This window comes from Cervus canadensis, chromosome 5 (genome assembly GCF_019320065.1).
Source record: "Cervus canadensis isolate Bull #8, Minnesota chromosome 5, ASM1932006v1, whole genome shotgun sequence".
In the NCBI taxonomy this organism is placed as follows: Eukaryota; Metazoa; Chordata; class Mammalia; order Artiodactyla; family Cervidae; genus Cervus; species Cervus canadensis.
Window position 1 is genome coordinate 89,069,514 of NC_057390.1, and position 22,373 is coordinate 89,091,886.

Here is a 22,373-nt window from a genome sequence, read left to right on the forward strand (position 1 = left end):
TCAGGTTATTCTTCCTGCATACCATTTTTCACATGGTACTCAAAGAGGTGATGAGAGCTGGTCTTGAATCACAGTAAGAGCATTGACATGGAAGCCAGATCACTTGGTCTCTATCAATCACTTTGCACAAACGTATGTTCAATTCCAGGCCAAATACTGCTAGGAATCTAGATGTAGGAAAACATTTTCTACCATTCATATATTGGATAAAACTATCCCCAAATAACTCTTCTAAATGCTTCACACTGGCTAGTGTTCCAGAAACTATAAAATTTTGCTATTTTTAAATAAGTAATAGCATAGATTTGATAGAAAATTAGCAAAGGCTTCTTGGAGGGATGATGTAAGACTGTTCTTTGCAAGTGTTTCGCTTTTGAGAATTGAAGATTCAATAGAACAGGAATTAGGTAGAATATTTCAAACATTGAAAATCAATTTTATTAAACCATAGAAAAAAACAGATTTGAGTTAAAGACCTAAATGTAAGGCCTGAAACAATAAAACTTCTAGAGGAAAACATAGGCAGACCACTATTTGACATAAATTGTAGCAATATTTTTTGAGATTTGTCTCCTTTTAAAGCAAAAGAAACAAAAGCAAAATTTTTGAATGAGACCTAAGTAAACTCAAAAACTTTTGCACAGCCCAAGAAACCATCTACAAAATGAAAAGACAACTTACTATATAGGTGAAAATATTTGATTAACATCCAAAATATATAAATGGCTCATACAATTCAATATCAAAAAACAAATAATACCATAAAAATGGGCATGAAACCTGAATAGATGTGTTTCCAAACAAGATACACAGATGGCCAACATGCACCTGAAAAGGTGTTCAACAGCTCTAATCATCAGAGAACACCGATGAAAAGCACAATGTGATATCACCTCATACCTGTCAGAATGTCAATTATCAAAAAGTCTACAAATAACAAGTGTTGGCAAGGATGGAAAAAAAGGATCCCTAGTACACTGTTGGTGGGAATGTAAATCGGTGCAGCCACTGTAGAAAATAGTATGGCACCTACTCAAACATCTAAAAATAGAACTACTATTCTACTCCTGGAACTATGTCAGAAAAATAAAAACACTAATTCAAAAAGAAACATCCATCTCCATGTTCACAAGAGCACTATTTACAATAGCCATGATATGGAAGCAACCAAGTATCTTTCAACCAATGAATGAATAAAGAAGATATGGTATATATACAATGAAATACTACTCGGCCACAAAAAAAAGAAAGAAATTCTGCCATTTGCCACAGTATGGATGGACCTATAGGGTATTATGCTTAGTGAAATAAGCCAGGCAAAGACAACTACTTTAAGTCATCACTTTTATGTGGAATCTAAAAAATAAAACAAAATGAATGAATATAACAAAAGAGAAACAGACTCACAGAGAACAAACAAGTGGTTACCAGTGGAGTAAGGCAAGTGGTAGGGGGCAAGATAGGGGTAGAGGATTAAAAGATACAAACTACAATGTATAAAATAAATAAGCAACAAGGATATATTGTATAGCACAGGAAACTATAGCCACTATTTTGTAATAACTTTAAACTGAGCATAATCTATAAAAATACTGAATCACTATGTTGTACACCTAAAACTAATGTAATAAATCAGCTAAACTTTAATAAAACAAATAGTAGAAATCATCCAAGCTGGTAAAAGCAATAAACATTGGAATTTCTTTAAGAGACAGAGAAAAGCTCTTATTGGGGCTTTTTAAACTTGAGGATAGGGAGGCTAGGATGGGAAAATAGAGGCTACCATCAGCAGACAGCCACTACCGTCACCCCTAAGGATGAACCCTGAGCAGACTCAGATGAGAAAGCACAGGATACTGGACCCAGAATAGCTGAGGTTCATAGCAAAGAAATTATTTCCAAGAACCCAGACTTTTGCATCTTCCCATACATAGAAAATGGGATTCCCAGGTGGCTCAGTGTAAAGAATTCTCCTGCCAATGAAGGAGGCTCAAGAGACGCAGGTTCGATCCCCGGGTCAAGAAGATCCCCTGGAGGAGGAAATGGTAATCCTCTCCAATATTCTTGCGTGGAGAATCCCATGGACAGAGTCCATGCAGTTGCAAACAGTAGGACACGACTGAGCAACCGAGAACGATACATAGAAAAATGGTAAATCCATTAACTCAAGATGCCTGATTTTCTGTAATTAACAGTAATATTTTGATATTCTGAAAGCCTGATCTGTGTTACAAAACCTCCTATATATCCTGACCTCTCAGTTGCAGTTTTGGAGCAGTCTCTCTGAATGATCTGAGAGGCTGAGTCCTGGGCTTAAATCTTCAGTTTTGTGTGCTGAATAATATATAATTCTCAACTTTCAGGTGGTGCATTTTTTTCAGTTCACATCAGGCAGCAAAATAAATTTTTGCATTTCCTGTGTACAATAAGTCATCTCTAGCTACTTACAAAAAGATACATATTGATAGGTGAAATAAACCATGATAAATACAGGCAATGGAATAGTATTCAGCTATGGTGGCTCAGATGGTAAAGAATCTGACTTCAATGCAGGAGACCAGGGTTCAATCCCTGAGTCAGGAAGATGCCCTGGAGAAGGGAATGGCTATCCACTTCAGCATTCTTGCCTGGTGAATTCCATGAACAGAGGAGCCTGGCAGGCTACAGTCCACGGGGTCCCAAAAAGTCAGACACTACTGAGCAACTAATACATCACACTTTCACTTTTTACAAGAAGAAATGAGCTACCCACCCATGAAAACACATGGAAGAACCTTCAATGCAAATCCTAACTGAAAGAAGCCAATGTGAAAAGGCTACATTCTATATGATTCCAACAGTGTATTCCAGAAAAGGCAAAACTACAGAGACAGTAAAAAGGATCAGTAGGTGCCAGGGGTTGAGGAAGAAAAGAATGAATAGATGGAGCACAGGAATTTTAGGCAGTGAAATTATTCTCTATGATACTATAATGAAGGATACATGTCACTAGATTTTTGTTAAAACCCATAGAAGGGACACCACCTAGAACGAAGCCTAATGTAAAACTATGGGCTTTGGGTAAGATGTGTCAATGTAAGTTAATCAATGATACCAAATATACCCTATGGTGAGGAAGGGTAATAATGGAGGGCTCTATGTATATAAGGGCAGGGGGTACAGGGGACTCGCAGTACTTTCTGATGAATTTTTCTGTGAACTTATAACCTAACCTATAAAGTCAATTTTAAGGGAAAAATTTTTAAAAAAATAACCTATATAAAAATTGTGTTTGTTGTGCCACTTATACTTGAGGATAGGGTGGATTAGAGAAGTTAAATAACTTGCTCCAATGTGCCCATATAATAACTGATGGAACTGGAATTCAAAAACAATAGTCTGGCTTAAGATAATAAGGCAATAAAATGTTTAAGAAAGGCAAACAAAATCAAAATTAGACTCAAAAAAGATTAACTCTTGCAGAGTTCACATAACTTCTTAGAGGCAGAGCCGGTGTTTGAATCTATTAAGTCTGGTTCCAGCTTCCCTGGTAGCTCAGATGGTAAAGAATCTGCCTGCAATGTGGCAGACCTGGGTTTGATCCCTGGATTGGGAAGATCCCCTGGAGGAGGGCATGGCAACCCACTCCAGTATTCTCGCCTGGAGAATCCCAGGGACAGAGGAGCCTGGAGGGCTAACAGTCCACAGAGTTGCAAAGAGTCGGACACGACTGAGCGACTAAGCACAAGTACAAGTCTGGTTCCAGAGCTTGTACCTTAATCTCTTCCCCATAACATGACACCTGCACCTAGACAGTCATCCATGCAGATGAAAAAACTCAGAGATGTCAGAGGCCATAACCTCTCCTTCCAGCAACATGCTGACGTGCACAGGAGCACAGGCATGTACAGAGAGCACACAGAGTGTACCAGCACACACATGGACATAACACACATGCACGTGCATGAACACACCACCACCCCTATGACTCCACGATCCTAATTCCCTTCCAGGTATAGAGGCTACATCTCTACAGCCAGGCTCCCTAGTCTCCTGGGCACAGAGCTCAGTGAGGGCATCAGGACTGTTCTCTCCTGGGAGGGCTGCAGCACTGATGTCCACAGAGGTCTGGCTTGAGGGGGAGGATACTCCCGCTGGGTCTCCCTCCTATCAACAGTTCTCACGGTAGGTAGAGAGAAGAATCAACGCACTTCTGAAGTTAGATCTCACTGAAACCTGCCTCCTTCCTCAGATTCAGAGCCTGATCATAACCCGCTGGCAGGACCCCAGGCCTGATCAGGACCCTGAATCTCCCCTGTCAAGCCCACAGGTAGGTAGGCTAAGGGGTCTCTGGGAACAGAGACCACGGGTTAACATGTTCATGTGATCTTTTCCTAATCCTTTCTTCTCTTCTTCATCTCAAAAGCCAGGAAACACTTCCTCTTCTCTATTTTTTCCTCTCTCTCCTTATAATCACATATCACACATTTTCGGAGAGTCTACTCTGTGTAAAACACTGGCCCCTGCCTTAAGGGGCAGAGCCCACGTCCTACAACCCAGAGCCACAGAATTATCTCTTCCAGGAAAGGAGTCAGCAGAGGAACAAGTGAACAAGAAAGTTAGGACAACACAGATGTTAAGAGGATACACCCTGAATCTGGCTCCACCACCACCTAGCTATGTGGCCTTCAGCAGGTCACTTCAGTTCCCTCTGCCTCACTTTCATTATCTGTAAAACAGAGTGCTGTAAAGACTAAATGTCTTAATACACGCGAAGTTCTTAGAGCAGTGTCTGGCATGTGTAAGCACTGTGGAATTGTTAGCTATTATATGACCATGATGAGAATATACATGGGAAGTGGCTACAATGACATGGGGGCCTCAAGGTAGAGAAATCTGGGGGAGACATGGCCAGTTCAGCAGGGAAGCACAAGAGACTGGTTTTCAAGAGAGCCACTTTAAGCACCTCTGATGGATCAGTATGTTGGGACAGAGAGAAGACAATTACACACAAAAAGGATTCCAATGGGCATATTTGAAAAGTCCACTTGTCTTGGCATCTAGAATTGAACAGCTGAGAAGGACTACATGAAGCTTTAATCTAAGAGGGAAAACTAGGCAGAAAGGAGAGATTTCATAAATATGGGGAAGGAAAGATCATCCTGAAAAGGGCCCTGCAGACCCCTCAGCAGGACTTTCCTGTTCAGGAGACCATACACATATGATCTTCATGCTGGCAGTGGGAAGATGCAAGATAAGGAGAAAGTGTTAGTCGCTCAGTCGTGTCCGACTCTTTGCAACCCCATGGACTGTAGCCTGCCAGGCTCCTCTGTCCATGGAATTTCTCAGGCATGAATACTGGAGTGGGTTGCCATTCCCTTCTCCAGGAGATCTTCCTGACCCAGGGATTGAACCCAGGTTTCCTGCATTGTAGGCAAACACTTTACCATCTGAGCCACCAGGGAAGTTGATAAAGAGAAGCTGAATTAAAAAAAAAAAAAAAGTGGGTTCAGGAAAGATTCTAAAATTAGGTCCTGATGCTCCAAGAGCACAGAGCTGCTGTTGGCTTAGAATCTGCCAGAGCTGAGGTCCAGAGTCTCCACAACCATTTCCCCATAAAGGCGAGGAACACACAAGCCTAAGGCTTTGTGGAACAGGAGGTAGACATGGGAGCAAGAAGGAAGGAAAATGAAAAGGTCCCGAAGTGTGGGAGCAAAGGATGGAGGAGGAGGAACAGGTCAGCAAGGAGGCTGAAGGTAGTTGGCAGGAAGAGGAGGGCTGCTGACAAAGGACAGGCTGGCTTAGCTCTCCACCCCATGATGATGGTTTGGGGAAGAAGTCTGATAAAGTGCTTTGAAACACACAACTTGAAATCAAGCATACCTGAGTTTGAATCTGTTTTATACCAGTTGAGTGATTCTCTGAACTTAAGTTCTTTATCTATAAAACATTAGTAGTATCTATAGTAGTTAGTGGTATCTATAAAATGTTAGTAGTAACATCCTAGGTAACTAACATCCTAGTTCTATTGTGAGGATTACATGAGACAAGAGCTAAGTGCAGAACCTGTCCAATAAAAGATAACTGAATTTTCCCCAGTTTAGTTGCTCCTCAACTGTCCTTACTCATTCTGGGGAGCAGGTGCATGGATGAGGTATAGCTTGACACCCAAATATTACTTGCTAACATTTGTATAGTCTGTTCATAAAGTGCATTCTCCCCTCCAACTTTGGATTCCCTGGTTTCATGTGGCTGATGGCTTGGAGACAGGTGCTGTTTTAGCAAGGAAGAGAAATCAACCAGTGATGACAAATGTCCACTAAGTAGAAAATACTAAGGAAGAAAAAAATGAAATGTATAGAAATAGTCTCTTTGTGCTTTCAAGGAAGATAGTAAATATCTTTTAAGGAGGGATAGTGTGATTTTGGTTCAGATGGTAAGGCATCTACCTGCAATGCAGGAGACCTGGGTTCAATCCCTGGGTTGGGAAATCCCCTGGAGAAGGAAATGGCAACCCACTTCAGTACTCTTGCCTGGAAAATTCCATGGACAGAGGAGCCTGGTAGGCTATAGTCCATGCGGTCACAAAGAGTCAAACACGACTGAGCAACTTGACCTTCCTGAGTGTGATTTCAAAGGCTTGCAAAGTTTCCAGTCCCTCCTGGTCCTTCCCAACTACTACCTGATGACAAGCCCTACCAATCATTAAAATGTCATTATCCTAGCATCTTGTCATAGCAGTAATATTAAACACCTGTGGAAGAGTTACCAACCTCTTCTACTCAACTATATTTATTTTGCCAGTGACATAAAATGTTTTGTTACTAACCATAATTGCTTTTATTTACAAAGTCCTATACCATGTAAAAGTGTGTTAGCACATATTATTTTGTTTAAATAATAGGTAAGTAGTGAAATAAGGTATTTAATTAATAATAAAATTGAGTGTGCATAACCTAATCAATTTATTATAATTGTGCTTTTGAAAATAATGAAAAGTACTTCCATTTTTATTCTAAAACTGGCTATGAATCAAAACCCCATGCTTCTTAATCATCACAAAGCCTTGATAAAGAAGCATCCTACTTCCACCTTATATGGGTTATGCAAAATAATCAGCATGGGAAAGAGGCTAAATATCTGGGAAGGGACATAGGTAGTTCATGTCTGAATTCTAGCATCTCATTCATTGACAGAGCATTTTCCCATCAGTGTCTCCAGATACATAACATATGTAATGATCTGGCATCAGATAACACAAGCTTCTCTCCTCTAAGTGTGCTCTGGGGGCAACAAGCAGGTACTGCAAGTAAGTGGAATTAACTTTTACCCTTGAGACTGCTCAACCAACTACAGTCAGAATCATTGAAATCAAGGCTCTGCAATATGGCTTGCTTTTTTTTTTTTTTTTTTACAGCTTTATTGAAGTATAGTTGATATACAAATCTGCACTTATTTAATGCAAACAATTTGATGTGGGAATGGTATGTGGTAATCTACCTATGTCTCCAAATGACAGGATCAGTCAGGCAAAAAGTTAAACCACACCCATCTTATTGATGGGTACACTGAGGTGAAAGGTCCTGCTCAAGGCATGAGGAAAACACAGTTATCAGTTTCAATAAGATGGGAAGGAGGCTCCCTACCGCCCAGGGGAAAGTCACATAGATATGGAGAATTCCAGGTTCAAGACCAACAAGGATGAGTTAGTCCTTCATCACCAGGGAAAAACCATGCCCCAGGAATGAGGCTGAGAGATATGGTGAACAACATGGAGAAAGAGAACAGAGTGAAGTGAATACATTTCCCCAAAATGGGATGAAAGGACAATTGTCTCAAACTGGGAGTATCTATTACAAATTTCTGTGTTCATGAACTCAGCATTTCATCTCTCAGAATGCATTATATACCATAGAAACTCTCTCATAAGTACAATATATTTATATACAAAAATATCCATTGTCACACTGTGATAAGAGAAAAATCATTATGGATAGTATGACCCCATTTCTGAATACAATATGCATATAGATCCATGTAATGAAAAAACTAAAATATGCACACAAGTCTAGGTCTCTAAGAAGTATAATTTTAGGGAGCTGTCACCTTTTAATTATAAAGTTAATAAAAGAAACAAGCATCCCTTATTTTTAAATGCAAACACATAAAATTAAATATGGAAAGAACTACCCACTACATCTGTTCATTCTCACTTCTGAAGACAACTACACTATGTAAACACACACACCACAACAAACACGACATATAAAGGAGATGGTTTTCTTTACAAAAATGGGATTATTCTATATCCATTGTTCTGCAACTTGCTTTTGTCACTTAACAAAATATCATAGGCAGGGGTGTAACACTGATAACACAGCTTACCAATGAATAGCTTCTACTCTGCCATCAGACTGCTTGAATTCAAACCTCAGCTCTACCATTTAGTTACTATGAGATCTGGAAAGTTACTTAACTTTGCTAAAGTCTATTTTTTTATTTGTAAAATAGGGAACTATCTTTTATTTGTAAAAGATAAGTTCGAGTTTGTCTGTAACACCTTACATAACCAATCTTTTGGCCAATCCAAACAATAATGCTTATCTCTTAGGATTTGGAGACAATGAAAGAGTCAAAAGATACACAATGTCCCTAACTAACTGTGTATGGTATGTATATACTGAGTGCTATTAATCATATATGTGACTAACATTGCATGTCTGCTCAGTCGCCTCTGATTCCATGGACTGTAGCTCACTGGGCTCCTCTGTTCATGGGATTACCCTGGCAGGAATACTGGAGTGGGTTGCCGTTTCCTTCTCCAGGGGATCATGCTTCCCTGGTAGCTCAGAGGTTAAAGTGTCTGCCTGCAATGCAGGAGAACTGGGTTTGACCCCTGGGTCGGGAAGATCCCCTGGAGAAGGAAATGGCAACCCACTCCAGTATTCTTGCCTGGAGAATCCCATAGACAGAGGAGCCTGGTGGGCTACAGTCCACGGGGTCTCAAAGAGTCGGACACAACTGAGCGACTTCACTTCACTTCACTTCTTCTCCAGGGGATCTCCCTGACAAAGGGATCCAGCCTGCATCTCCTGAATCTCCTGCATTGGCAGGCGGATTCTTTACCACTTTGTCTCCCAGGAACAGCAACAGTAACACCTAGGAAGTCCTGAGTAACATTAACCATCTAGTTTCTTTAAAGACTGTGAGATATTAAGTAATGTGAATTCACTAACACCTGTTTCATTAACTCACCTATTGTGAATATTTAGGTTGCTTTCTCTGTGGTTTGTTTTATTTGTATTGTTGTATTTGGCATTAGAAGCAATGCTACAATCAAAATGTGTGTACGTATATTTGTGCTATACATAGATGACTATCTTTAATGGACAGATTTGTATGTGGAATTACTGAATAAAGACATGAAGATTTTCAGTTCTTATAGAGACTACCAAAAGGTCTATGCTGATTACACTCTCACTCTCAGAGTATGTGTTGGTCTTCTTCATGTGTCTTGTTAATATATATATGTATGTGTATATATTTTTTTTAATATTGCAGAATTTTTCTGTACTCTTCAAAGGTTCTTTCAGCTGCTCTAATAATCAAATCAGCATGAGATAAATTAATGGGAAAATGAAATTTAATTTCATTTGTATGAAAACTTCATGTACATGACAGGGTCAGAGACCTCACACACATGGGAGGTTAAAAGATAGAAAGGTCCAATGAGGTCTATGTGCCGTCCTGAGCTAAGGATTGCTATAGAAGTCTGGGGCTCTCAAGAACAGCAGAGTCATCCACAAGACAATAAGAAGAGCAGATGTTGGGTGGTTGGATGTTTGTCCTGCCATACAGATGGGACCACTTAGATAAAATTTCTCTCTGGTAATAAATCTTCCATTTCAATTCTAAATAGTAAAGCGAGGAACAGCAGTTTTTCTTGAGTCCAGTGGGTCTCAGTTGACTTGAGTTCAAATTAATCTCCAGCCAAAATGATCTGGGGAAACCTGTTCTGAACCTCTACACAATCTCACAGGTATAAGTTGTAATTCAGTCTAATTTCTGTTTTCTGATTACCAGTGAGGTTGAACTTCTCCTTATAAGTTTTGTTTGGTAAATGTGTTGCTGATATTTTCTCTGAGTCAATAGTTTATATTTTAGCTTTCCTTATGGTCTCTTTTGGAGTAATGTTCTCATCTCTGAGTACGGTATTCTGTCATTCATGCCTCAATATTTTATTTCTTTCTTGGCATGGCAACCCCATTCTGAGACTATAAAATATTCTCTTTTATTTTTAGCTAATTATTTTATGGTTTAAATTTTTTTACTCTTAAATTGTTCATTCATATGAACTTTATTTATGTACAAGTGAGATACTGTAGAAATCTAGCCTTATTTTTTCAAAACATTGAGCCAATTGTCATCAGTATTACTTTTTAAATAGTCCTTCCTTTCTCCATTGCTGTAAAATAAATCTTTATTATTTATTCATTTCCGTATAGAGTTAGCTGTACGTATATGTATAAAACAGGTATGTAAAGTTCTTTATGTTGAACCATTGATTTGTTTTTCTGTGTGTATAATTATCTTTCTATTTTTCATTATGCCATGCTGATTTTTGGTTAGAAAATTTCTCCATCATTATTCCATTTTTTCAGTTGTTTTTCTTTGTCCATTATACCCCTAGATAAATTTTAGAATGGCCTTTTCAAATCCCATTAAATATTCCCCTGGGGTGTTATTAGTGAACTGAATTTCCTTGGCTTGAGAAAATTTTACTTTTTTCAGCTTCATTGAGATTTCACATATAACAATGTACATTTAAGGTATACAACATGGTGATTTGATCCACTTACATGTCTCAAAATGATTAACACAGGAGGTTTAATTAACATACCCATCACCTCGCATAATTACCATTTTTATTTGGGAGATCAGAACATCTAAGATCCACTCCCTTAAGCAGAATGGTGATTACTAGGGGCTGAAGGGTTGGGGAATTGGGCATTAGCACCTTTCAAGTATATAATACTATAGTGCTAACTTTAGTCACCAGGCTGTACATTAGATCCACAGCTATTTCTTCTTGTAATTGGAAGTTTGTACCTGTTAATTGACATCTGCCATTTCTCTCAGCTCCCAGCACCTGGCAACCACCACAGTACTCTCTGTTTCTATAAGCTTGTGCTTTTTAGAGTCAGCCATTAGGAAAAAGGAAACCCTGCCATTCACAGCATGAATGGAACTGGAGGGCATTTTGCTAAATGAAAGAGTCAGAGAAAGATAAATAATTGTATGATAAAACATATATGTGGAATCTAAGAATTAGCATTTTTAAATAGTGAATCTTCCATTTTTAGCAATATTCCTAAAATTTATTCTATTTATTCAGATCCTCGTCTTGTGTTCTGTTATAGTCTCCTCATATAGCTCATCACCATTTCTTTTTCCCCTCTTCAGGTATACCCTAAGCATTTTTCAGATTTTCTTACCATTTTCAGTTGTAACCTTTTTTTCCATTACATATTTCTACCATGAAATAGTATTTTTTTTCCAGTAACCATTTATTGCTGAATAAATAAATAATAAGAGCTACATTTGGTTTATTTATTTATGTATTTATTTTTGGCTGCTTGGGCCGTCATTGCTGTGCACGGGCTTTCTCTAGTGGTGGCAAGCAGGGCCGACTCTCCAGTTGCAGTGCACAGGCTTCTCATTGCGGTGGCTTCTCTTGTTGCTGAGCAGGGCCTCTAAGGCGCACAGGTTTCAGTAATTGCAGCATGCGGGCTCAGCAGTTGTGGTACATGGGCTTAGTTGCTCCACAGTATGTGGGATCGTCTTCGACTAGGGATGGAACCTATGTCCCCTGTATTGGCATGCAGATTCTTAACCACTGACCACCAGGGAAATCCCAGGAAGAGTATTAATATTCGTATATTTATTTGGTACTTGGAAACTTTGCTGAAATCTACACAATATTCAGAAGTTTTCAGACGACTGTCTTGGATTTCTTTAGATACACAATCAAACTACTTAAAAATAATGACAAGTTTAATTTTTCTAATGTTTATGCCTTCTGTTTCTTCCATTTTGCTTTTTTGCTGGGTCAGACAGCAAAGGTTTTCCTTTGGGTCAGACTATCATCTGAACAGTGTAGTTTGATAGTGGCAACACAGATCATTTTGCCAGTCTTTTCCATGACACTAGTGAAAATGGGGCCCTTGCATGTAGCATTTGAATTTCCTATAATATTAGAATGTTCAGAACAAGAACTTCATAGTTTCTTAATCAGAAAATTCAATATATTGAAAAGATTAATCTTGGTAATATAGGCCATTCTTTTTTTTTTTTGGATAGAAGTATTATAGTTTTTATTTTTATTTTTTTTAATTTATTTATTTATTTATTTTTTCAGTGGGTTTTGTCATACATTGACACGAACCAGCAATAGATTTACACGTATTCCCCATCCCGATCCCCCCTCCCACCTCCCTCTCCACCCGATTCCTCTGGGTCTTCCCAGTGCACCAGGCCCAAGCACTTGTCTCATGCATCCCACCTGGGCTGGTGACCTGTTTCACCATAGATAATATACATGCTGTTCTTTTGAAATATCCCACCCTCATCTTCTCCCACAGAGTTCAAAAGTCTGTTCTGTACTTCTGTGTCTCTTTTTCTGTTTTGCATATAGGGTTATCGTTACCATCTTTCTAAATTCCATATGTAGGTGTTAGTATGCTGTAATGTTCTTTATCTTTCTGGCTTACTTCACTCTGTGTAATGGGCTCCAGTTTCATCCATCTCATTAGAACTGGTTCAAATGAATTCTTTTTAATGGCTGAGTAATATTCCATGGTGTATATGTACCACAGCTTCCTTATCCATTCATCTGCTGATGGGCATCTAGGTTGCTTCCATGTCCTGGCTATTATAAACAGTGCTGCGATGAACATTGGGGTGCACGTGTCTCTTTCAGATCTGGTTTCCTCAGTGTGTATGCCCAGAAGTGGGATTGCTGGGTCATATGACAGTTCTATTTCCAGTTTTTTAAGAAATCTCCACACTGTTCTCCATAGTGGCTGTACTAGTTTGCATTCCCACCAACAGTGTAAGAGGGTTCCCTTTTCTCCACACCCTCTCCAGCATTTATTGCTTGTAGACTTTTGGATAGCAGCCATCCTGACTGGCGTGTAATGGTACCTCATTGTGGTTTTGATTTGCATTTCTCTGATAATGAGTGATGTTGAGCATCTTTTCATGTGTTTGTTAGCCATCTGTATGTCTTCTTTGGAGAAATGTCTGTTTAGTTCTTTGGCCCATTTTTTGATTGGGTCATTTATTTTTCTGGAATTGAGCTGCAGGAGTTGCTTGTATATTTTTGAGATTAATCCTTTGTCTTCTTCATTTGCTATTATTTTCTCCCAATCTGAGGGCTGTCTTTTCACCTTACTTATAGTTTCCTTTGTTGTGCAAAAGCTTTTAAGTTTCATTAGGTCCCATTTGTTTAGTTTTGCTTTTATTTCCAATATTCTGGGAGGTGGGTCATAGAGGATCTTGCTGTGATTTATGTCGGAGAGTGTTTTGCCTATGTTCTCCTCTAGGAGTTTTATAGTTCTGGTCTTACATTTAGATCTTTAATCCATTTTGAGTTTATTTTTGTGTATGGTGTTAGAAAGTGTTCTAGTTTCATTCTTTTACAAGTGGTTGACCAGTTTTCCCAGCACCACTTGTTAAAGAGGTTGTCTTTTTTCCATTGTATATCCTTGCCTCCTTTGTCAAGATAAGGTGTCCATAGGTTCGTGGATTTATCTCTGGGCTTTCTATTCTGTTCCATTGATCTATATTTCTGTCTTTGTGCCAGTACCATACTGTCTTGATGACTGTGGCTTTGTAGTAGAGCCTGAAGTCAGGCAGGTTGATTCCTCCAGTTCCATTCTTCTTTCTCAAGATTACTTTCGCTATTCGAGGTTTTTTGTATTTCCATACAAATTGTGAAATTATTTGTTCTAGTTCTGTGAAAAATACCGTTGGTAGCTTGATAGGGATTGCATTGAATCGATAGATTGCTTTGGGTAGAATAGCCATTTAGGCCATTCTTGATAATATGACTATTTAGAGTGGCATCCCTGAACCAAAAACGTAGAATCTGAGCATCAAGAACATGTTAGACAAATGGAAATGCTTAAATAAACATTAAGCAGGCTTTGCTTCAAAGCCATAAAAAATTCTCATCTGAATTCTGTGAATACTGAGAAGCATGGGTGAAATTCAATGCTCACTTTTGTCCCACCCCTACTACCACCACCACCACCACCTCTAGACATATGAACAGAAGAGGATCCAAATGAGAGGACCCCATTCATTAGGACTTCTTGAATGAAAGCATCCTGATTCAAGGTGGGACCCAGCAGACTTTTCCCCTACAACAAGAAGAAAAAGGCCAGGGAGGAATGAGGGAGTTGATTAGGGATGTTGGTCAAGCAAAAACCTAAAACAACCTAAGAACCTTTCAAAAGAGAACTCAGAAAAATTATGCTCCATAGATGTTTCTAAGAACACCTGGGAAAACCTTAGCTTCTCATTTAGGGAGTACCTTAAAATTGTTTACATTTCCCCTTGTTGGATTTTATCCCCTGATCTCTGTAGTTTCTTGAAATAAGGATTCTTTAAAACCCTAACATAAAGCAGTGGGCTTCCTTTTTTTTTAATAGGCTGGAGGTTAGGAAAGTGCCATCTTCATCAAATTGCCCTTCACGTCTCTCCCATGGCACCTCCAAACCCTGACCAAGAAGTCAAGGACATGGAGATGAAGAACTACAGCAGCAGCACTGCAGACTTTATCCTCCTGGGCATCTCTTCCAACCCCCAGATGCAGAAACCCCTCTTTGCTGTCTTCCTCATCACATACTTGATCACCCTGGTGGGGAATGGACTCATCATCCTGGCCATCCACTCTGACTCCCGGCTCCACACCCCTATGTACTTTTTCCTCAGCAACCTGTCCTTCATGGATATCTGCTTCACAACAGTCATTGTGCCCAACATGCTGGTGAACTTACTCTCAGAGACAAAATTCATCTCCTATGTGGGCTGTCTGGTCCAAATGTACTTCTTCATGGCCTTGGGGAACACTGACAGCTACCTGCTGGCCTCGATGGCCATAGATCGGCTGGTAGCCATCTGCAACCCCTTCCATTATGATGTGGTCATGAGCCCACGGCGTTGTCTCCTCCTGTTGCTGGGTTCGTGCACCATCTCTCACCTGCACTCCTTGCTGCGTGTGCTCCTCATGTCCCGCCTGTCTTTCTGTGCCTCCCACGTCATCAAGCACTTCTTTTGTGATACCCAGCCTGTGCTCAAGCTCTCCTGCTCTGACACTTCATCCAGCCAGATGGTGGTCATGACCGAGACCCTGGCTGTCATTGCCACCCCTTTCCTGTGCATTCTCTTCTCCTACCTGAGAATCATCATCACTGTGCTCAAAATCCCCTCTGCCACTGGGAAGTGGAAGGCCTTCTCCACCTGTGGCTCCCATCTCACTGTGGTGGTCTTCTTCTATGGGAGTGTCATCTATGTGTATTTTAGGCCACTGTCCATGTACTCAGTGGTGAAGGACCGGGTAGCCACAGTTATATACACGATAGTGACACCCATGTTGAACCCTTTTATCTACAGCCTGAGGAACAAAGATATGAAGAGGGGTTTAAGGAAATCAAGGGACCGAATTTACTCATAGAAAAAACAACAAGATTAAATGTCATAATTGGGTGATGACCTAAGAGATGATCAGGTTATCTTTGCTTTGTACCCATTTTTTCACTTGATATCCAAAGAGGTGATGAGAAGTGGTGCTGAATCACAGTAAGAGTATTGAACCAGAAACCAGATGACTCAGTCTTTATAAATGACCTTGACCAGATCCATGTTCAATACCAAGCTAAAGTGAAAGTGAAGTCGCTCAGTCGTATTTGACTCTTTGCGACCACACGGACTATAGCATACCAGGCTCCTCCATCCATGGAATTTTCTAGGCAAGAGTATTGGAGTGGGTTGCCATTTCCTTCTCCAGGGGATCTTCCCAACCCAGGGATCAAACCTGGGTCTCCCACATTGCAGGCAGATGCTTTACCATCTGAGCCACCAGGGAATCCCCAATACCAAGCTAGTACTGCTAAAAATTTTGATTTCAGGAAAATAGTTTCTGCTACCCATATAGTGGGGGAAAGCTCTCAGCAAGTAATTCCCTCATAAGCTTGACAATGGTCAGTACTTAAGGAACTGTAAAATTCTAATAGTATTTATAAGACATAACATGGACTTCATAAAGAATTGGGAAAGATTCCTTGAATTGTCCTTAAAGATGGGTTGAATTTGGACAGATGAAATTTAATAAAAATAAGAAATGGACAGAGCATTTCAAATAGTGGAAACCATCCAAGCAGGTAGAGGCAATACAGTGTTAAAATGTCCATAATATATGAAGTGATCTACAGACTCACTGCAATTTCTATTAAATCCTAACATGCCAATTATCCTTTTAAAGAAATAGACAACAAAATCCTAAAATTCATACGGAACTATAAAGAAATCAAAATGTCTAAAACAATCATGAGAATAAAAAACAAAGCTAGAGGCCTCACACTTTATGATTTCAAAATATATTACAAAGCAACAGTAATCAAAACAGTATAGTATCAGCATAAATACCAACAGAACAGAACAGAGAACCCAGAAATAAAACAAAGCATACACCATCAACTAATTTTCAACAGAGACATCAAGAATATATAATGAAGAGAAGAGAGTCTCTTCAATAAACAGAGCTGTTCTAGTCTTATTGAAAATGCCATTGGTATCTGTATATTGCTTTGGATAATACAGATATTTTAATAATATAAATTCTTCTAGTCCATGAGCACCGTATATCTTCACATTTTTCGTGTGTCATCTTTAATTCCTTTCATGAATGTTTTCCAAGTACAGGTCTTTCATCTTCTTGGTTAAATTTATTCCTAGGTATTTTATTCTTTTTGATGCAATTGTAAGTAGGATTATTTTCATAATATCTGTAATAGTTTGCTGTTAGTGTACAGAGAAGAAACAGATTTCTGCATATTGATTTTGTATTTAAGACAAACTCAGCTTGGTTTTAGTACTTCTGTGCTTTTATTGTTTATATACCATGTACTCTCGCTAACCTCATTATCATCTAATAAATTCTTTTGAAATCTGGTATTTTTGTTGCACCTATATGGAAACTCAGTAAGAAGGACGTATACTTTATTTGGTTTGATAATACTGTTAGCACTTATTGATTTTTCAAAACTTCTCTCTTTCAAAATCTTATTGAAATCTCTAAGTATTTTATAATTTAAGTTTTAAAAATACCTGTTAAATTTTGATATTCTATTTACATTTTTCTTATATTTTCTTATACTTAACAATTGGCTGAAATTGGATCATTGGCTCAAAAGAAGGACATATAAGAAAATTCACCTTCTCAACCCACAACTGCAATATCTACATTTAAAATTACTAAAACAAGTGAAACTGGCATATTAGAAGTTTTCTGAATCATGAAAGGGAGAAGTCTACCCCAAGGAAATTGGGTAAACTTGTAAAAAAGAAATTTAAAAATGACAAAGCTAGCTGTTCTTTGGTTTTATAAATGTTAATGACTTACCTTATTGTGCCATATAAAGCAAATAGTATTTTGATGCCAGTTAGGTTGCAACATCATTTTAAGTCCAATTGTTTTGCATTTAAAGAGAAAGAAAGTGACTATTTTAAACATGAATATTAGGAGCACTCTGGGTCAAAAATTGTATTATGTATACTTTACTACAATAAAAAAAAGTCAAAATTGTTTTTTCTAGTCCTTCAAACTGGAAATGAGAAAGCCATTAAGGCTTCTTACAGGTTAACTAAGCTTCTTGCTGGGTAAGTGCACACAGCAGTTGAGAAACAAATCCCATTCCAGTTGACACGACTAAATGCCTGCTGAATGAAAAGCCAGTAAAAAGAACCACAACTCTGTCATTCTCTGATATAGTAACTCATCAAATTGAAGATTTTTCTGCAAACATTAAGACTGAGGTTCTACTTGGACTGCAGAATTGCACTTTAGCCTTAAAAATGGACAAAACAAACATGCCACATGATGTATGAACACTGAAGACTCAAGTGAAATAAGCCAGATACAAAAGGGCAAATGCTCTACAATTCCACTAATAAGAAATACTTAGAATCATCAAATTCATAGACAAAAGGTAGAACAATAGTTTCCAGGGGCTGGAGAGAGAAATGCTCTATGATTCCACTAATAAGAAATACTTATAATCATCAAATTCATAGACAAAAGGTAGAACAATAGTTTCCAGGGGCTGGAGAGAGGGAGCAATGGAGAGTTCTTGCTCAGTGGGTACAGAGTTTCCGTGTAGGATAAAAAAGCTCTGGAGATGATGGTGATGATAGTTGCATCACAGTGTGAATGTACTTACTGCCACTTAATACATTTTAAAATGGTTACAATAGTAAACTTTATGTAATGTATAGTTTCTTAAGTGTTTGTTTTAGTGGACAGGTTGATAAGTGTGGTTATATTAGCACCAACTAATCTGCAAAGAATTTTTATATAAAGACCTGAACTCTTCTCTTGACATATTCTCCTCCACATCTTGGGAGAAGCCTCAGGCTTTCTCTATGCATTTGCCTGTCTCCTTAAAAATCACTAGAACAACAAGCAACTAATTATCTGGAACGCCAGGTTGGATGCATGAGACAAGTGCTTGGGGCTGGTGCACTGAGAAGACCCAGAGGGATCGGGTCGAGAGGGAGATGGGAAGGGGGATTGGGATGGCGAATATATGTAAATCCATGGCTGATTCATGTCAATGTATGGCAAAAACCACTCCAATATTGTAAAGTAATTAGCCTCCAACTAATAAAAATAAATGGAAAAAAAACAAAAACACTGCCATGGTAGCCTGAGTTTCCTTGGTTTCCACTGAGAAGTCCTACTTCTCTCCAAGCATAGTGTTTAATGAGCTCCCTCAGGTTGATAACTGGGGAGGTTGCCTGGCCTCTTGGGATGAAGTCACATGCAGGACAGTCAGGTACTCCCAGGTCCCCATCCTATCCCTTAACATCTGAGGAACCTAAAAGAGTCAGATGGTGGATAGTTGGGGATGGAAGAAAGGTTCATGATTCCAGTGCCAGGGGTTACACGGAGGAGTCACCTCTCAGGAGGGAGAAGAGCAGTCACTTCAGGAATTCATAACTTCATCTTAGGTTGAGGCAACCATCACAGGCACTCAGTATTGCTGGTCTTGACACCTCTCTCCAGAATCTGGGGCTTTTTCCTTTTGTTAGCCTGATATGAACATTCCTTCTATGCCTCAAGCCCTCCGTCCTCCTCTAGACACCATGGTCAAGAGGGCTGAGGAGAAGCCACTGGGACCCCACCCCCCCAAAGACCACCCTGGAGGTCACCATCCCTTACCTGAGTAAGTAGCTTGTATCTTCAACCATATTCAACCTAGAATATGTCTACCTTGGAGGGTCAGAAACATAAAGCCCTCCTATCTGATACATTCATTTTTACAGAGAAGGAAAACAAGTTGCCCAATTACATGCAACAAGTTAACGCTGTAGCTGGGCTACAAGACAGGTCATCTGCTCCTCATCAACCTGCATCCCTTATTTCTTTATCTGAGAACCTCAAACTCCTCCACACACCTCTGTCTCCCTTCTCCATTCACAAAAAGGAGGCAGACTGGCTATGAGTGAGTGAAACTCCAAGCAAAGGGGTCAACTCTTTCAGAGGAAGAGTGTAGCTGAAGCTGATGGGCCAAAGTTCAGCTTCCATCATTCCAGCCTGCCTTCAGAATGTCCCCAAAGCCAGTCTGTATCAAAGAAAAGTCTACCTCAATGGCTTTATGGCAGCCTCAGAGCAACACGGGGACACCACCTCAAGAGCTTCCTAGGTGAAATCTGAAACCAGACCTGCCCCCACCCCCACCCATACACGAAGGGCAGGGAGAGAAGAAAGAGGCAGATGGATGGGTAGGTGGCAGTTTTAGTAAGCCAGGGAATTTACAAGGTTTTCTTGCATGGCCTTAAGAGGAGGACATCTCCACACCTGCCTGCCAGAATCTTAACAGTTTATACAGAGGCCTTAACTGGTTAAGTCCGTGTATCAACAGATGATCCCAACACATCTTGCTCTCTAAGGCCATCTCCTTAGAACAATCCTATTGTGGGAACAGTAGGCAGAGTGTAATTGCCAAGGAAATGTTGGGGGAGGAGCCTTTGATTGCCCAGGTTCAGCTCCAAGAGCCAAGCAGCAGTCACATCCTCCTGATGACCTTTTCCAAATTCTGGACTGTCACACTAGTCCTGCAGCTCACTGATGGTACAGCACTAAATGACCAACTTCGTTCTTGAGGCTTCAACTGTTGTTGTTCAGTCACTAAGTCATGTCTGACTCTTTGCGACCCCATGGACTATAGCAGGCCAGACTTCCCTGTCCTTCACCATCTCCCAGAGTTTGCTCAAGCTCATGTCCATTGATTCGGTGATGCCATCCAACCATCTCATCCTCTGTCACCCCCTTCTTCTCATGCCCTCAACCTTTTGTAGCATAAGGATCTTTTCCAATGAGTTGGCTCTTCACATCAGGTGACCAAAGTATTGGAGTTTCAACTTTAACATCAGTCCTAGCATCAATTTGCAGAAGCTTCAATTGGCCCTCTGCTAATTGATCATGTAGAATATAATTTGATTTTGAAACTTTTCTTTAGCACTGAAAGCTTGTCTTCAAAATTATCTATCCCTTGTAAAAAGAATCTGTAAAACACATGAAGGCAGAATTTTTCTAGGTAAAGTGGAAGAATCCTGGGACTCCTGGGTCTCTCTGTTCACACTATGCCTCACCAGTGACCTGTCTGTCACATGGGAGTGTCAGCCATGGGGTGAAGAAAGAAGAGGATGAAAGATGTGGAGAGAGGATTTGAAGCTGTGTCCTGGGGGAGGGCCAGAGGAGGTAAGAGACAGATGATATGGGAAAGGGAAGCTGTCCTCTTCTCCATCCCTCCCATTGTCTCAGCTCAGAAACAGCCTGCTTTGGTACCAAGGGTGATATGTAGAAATAATGATAAAAGCTGGGGAGCTGATAGTCTATTACACCACATCAAACAGCTTTTGAATAAGTGAAAAATATTGCATGAAGAAAGGTCATCTGGCTTTGCTGAGGCACCTGAAACCACACTCAGTGACCATTTGATCCTGGGCTGGTTGTCAGTACCAAGCCCCTTAATTTATCTGTCACTGCAGCAGGAAAGACTCTATGAAGCAGGAAGCCCACTAGAATCTCTGTTCCTTCCCCTTCTCTGACCAGGAAATTCTCATACCTCCCATTCTGCAGCTCTCCGTGTTTTGATCTTATTCCCCTTTCAGTGGTTATCTCACTATTTTACACACAATCACACGCTCCCTCACTTTCTTTCTTTTTTTTTTTTTTTTCTCTCCCTCACTTTCTTTTACCCTAACCAGCTTAACCAGTTATTATATATTAAGTATGAGAATTATTGGGCTTCCCTGGTGCCTCAGTGGTGAAGAATTCACTTGCAAATGCAGGAGAAGCAGGTTCAATCCATGGGTCAGAAAGACCCCCTGGAGAAGGAAATGGAAGCCCACTCTTGCCTGGAAAATCCCATGAAGAGAGGAACCTGGTGGGCTACAGACCATGGGGTCACAAAAACAGTCAGACATGACTTAGAGACTAAACAACATGAGAATTATGACTTTTCATTGTTTTTTATATTACTTCTATCATTACATATTATTTATATAATTAGTACAAATTTTATAGCACATACTCTTGAACAAAGCACTTTACACTCCTTTTCGAAGACATGTTCACTCATTTGATGCCCAGAACATTCTGATGGAAATAGGCATTGTACTTCCATTTTTTCACAAGAAAAATAAACTAGGCACAAAAACTTTTCAGGGGAAGCAACTGGTAGGTAACTAAACCAGGAGTAGAACCCAAATCCTGTACTATTTCCATTAATTCTCCTGATCCAAAGAATATGATTCAGGTCCCTATGCAACACGTCCCCGTCATTCAAGGTGTTGTCAAAGTTGCTTATTCTGAATCTGTGTGCACTCGGTCACCAAGTTGTGTCAGAGTCTTTTGGGACCCCATGGACTGTAGCCCACCAGACTTCAATGTCCATGGGATTTCCCAGGCAAGAATACTGGAGTAAGTTGCCATTTCCCTCTCCGGGGGATCTTCCCAACCCAGGGATCAAACCCATGTCTCTTACGTCTCCTGCATTGGCAGGCAGAGTCTTTACCACTGAGCCACCTGGGAAACCCATTCTGAG

General features: G+C 39.8%; 1 protein-coding gene and 1 long non-coding RNA gene across 2 annotated transcripts; one reads left to right on the plus strand and one right to left on the minus strand.

The window, feature by feature from the left end:
- Positions 1 to 51: 51 nt before the first annotated feature.
- On the minus strand, positions 52 to 22,298 carry LOC122442688. The gene is made up of 3 exons (XR_006269698.1): positions 22,154 to 22,298; positions 7,808 to 7,813; positions 52 to 62 (listed from the first exon to the last, which is right to left on the minus strand). It is a non-coding gene; the product is annotated as an uncharacterized LOC122442688 (long non-coding RNA).
- On the plus strand, positions 14,783 to 16,744 carry LOC122442687 (olfactory receptor 1L4-like). The gene is made up of 2 exons (XM_043470527.1): positions 14,783 to 15,716; positions 16,734 to 16,744. Exons 1-2 carry the CDS (start codon positions 14,783 to 14,785, stop codon positions 16,742 to 16,744), a joined length of 945 nt encoding a protein of 314 aa, XP_043326462.1.
- Positions 22,299 to 22,373: the final 75 nt, after the last annotated feature.

Coding starts and splice junctions, on each gene's coding strand:
- LOC122442687 (XM_043470527.1), top strand. CDS start 14,783: ATGGAGATGAAGAACTACAGCAGCAGCACTGCAGACTTTATCCTCCTG.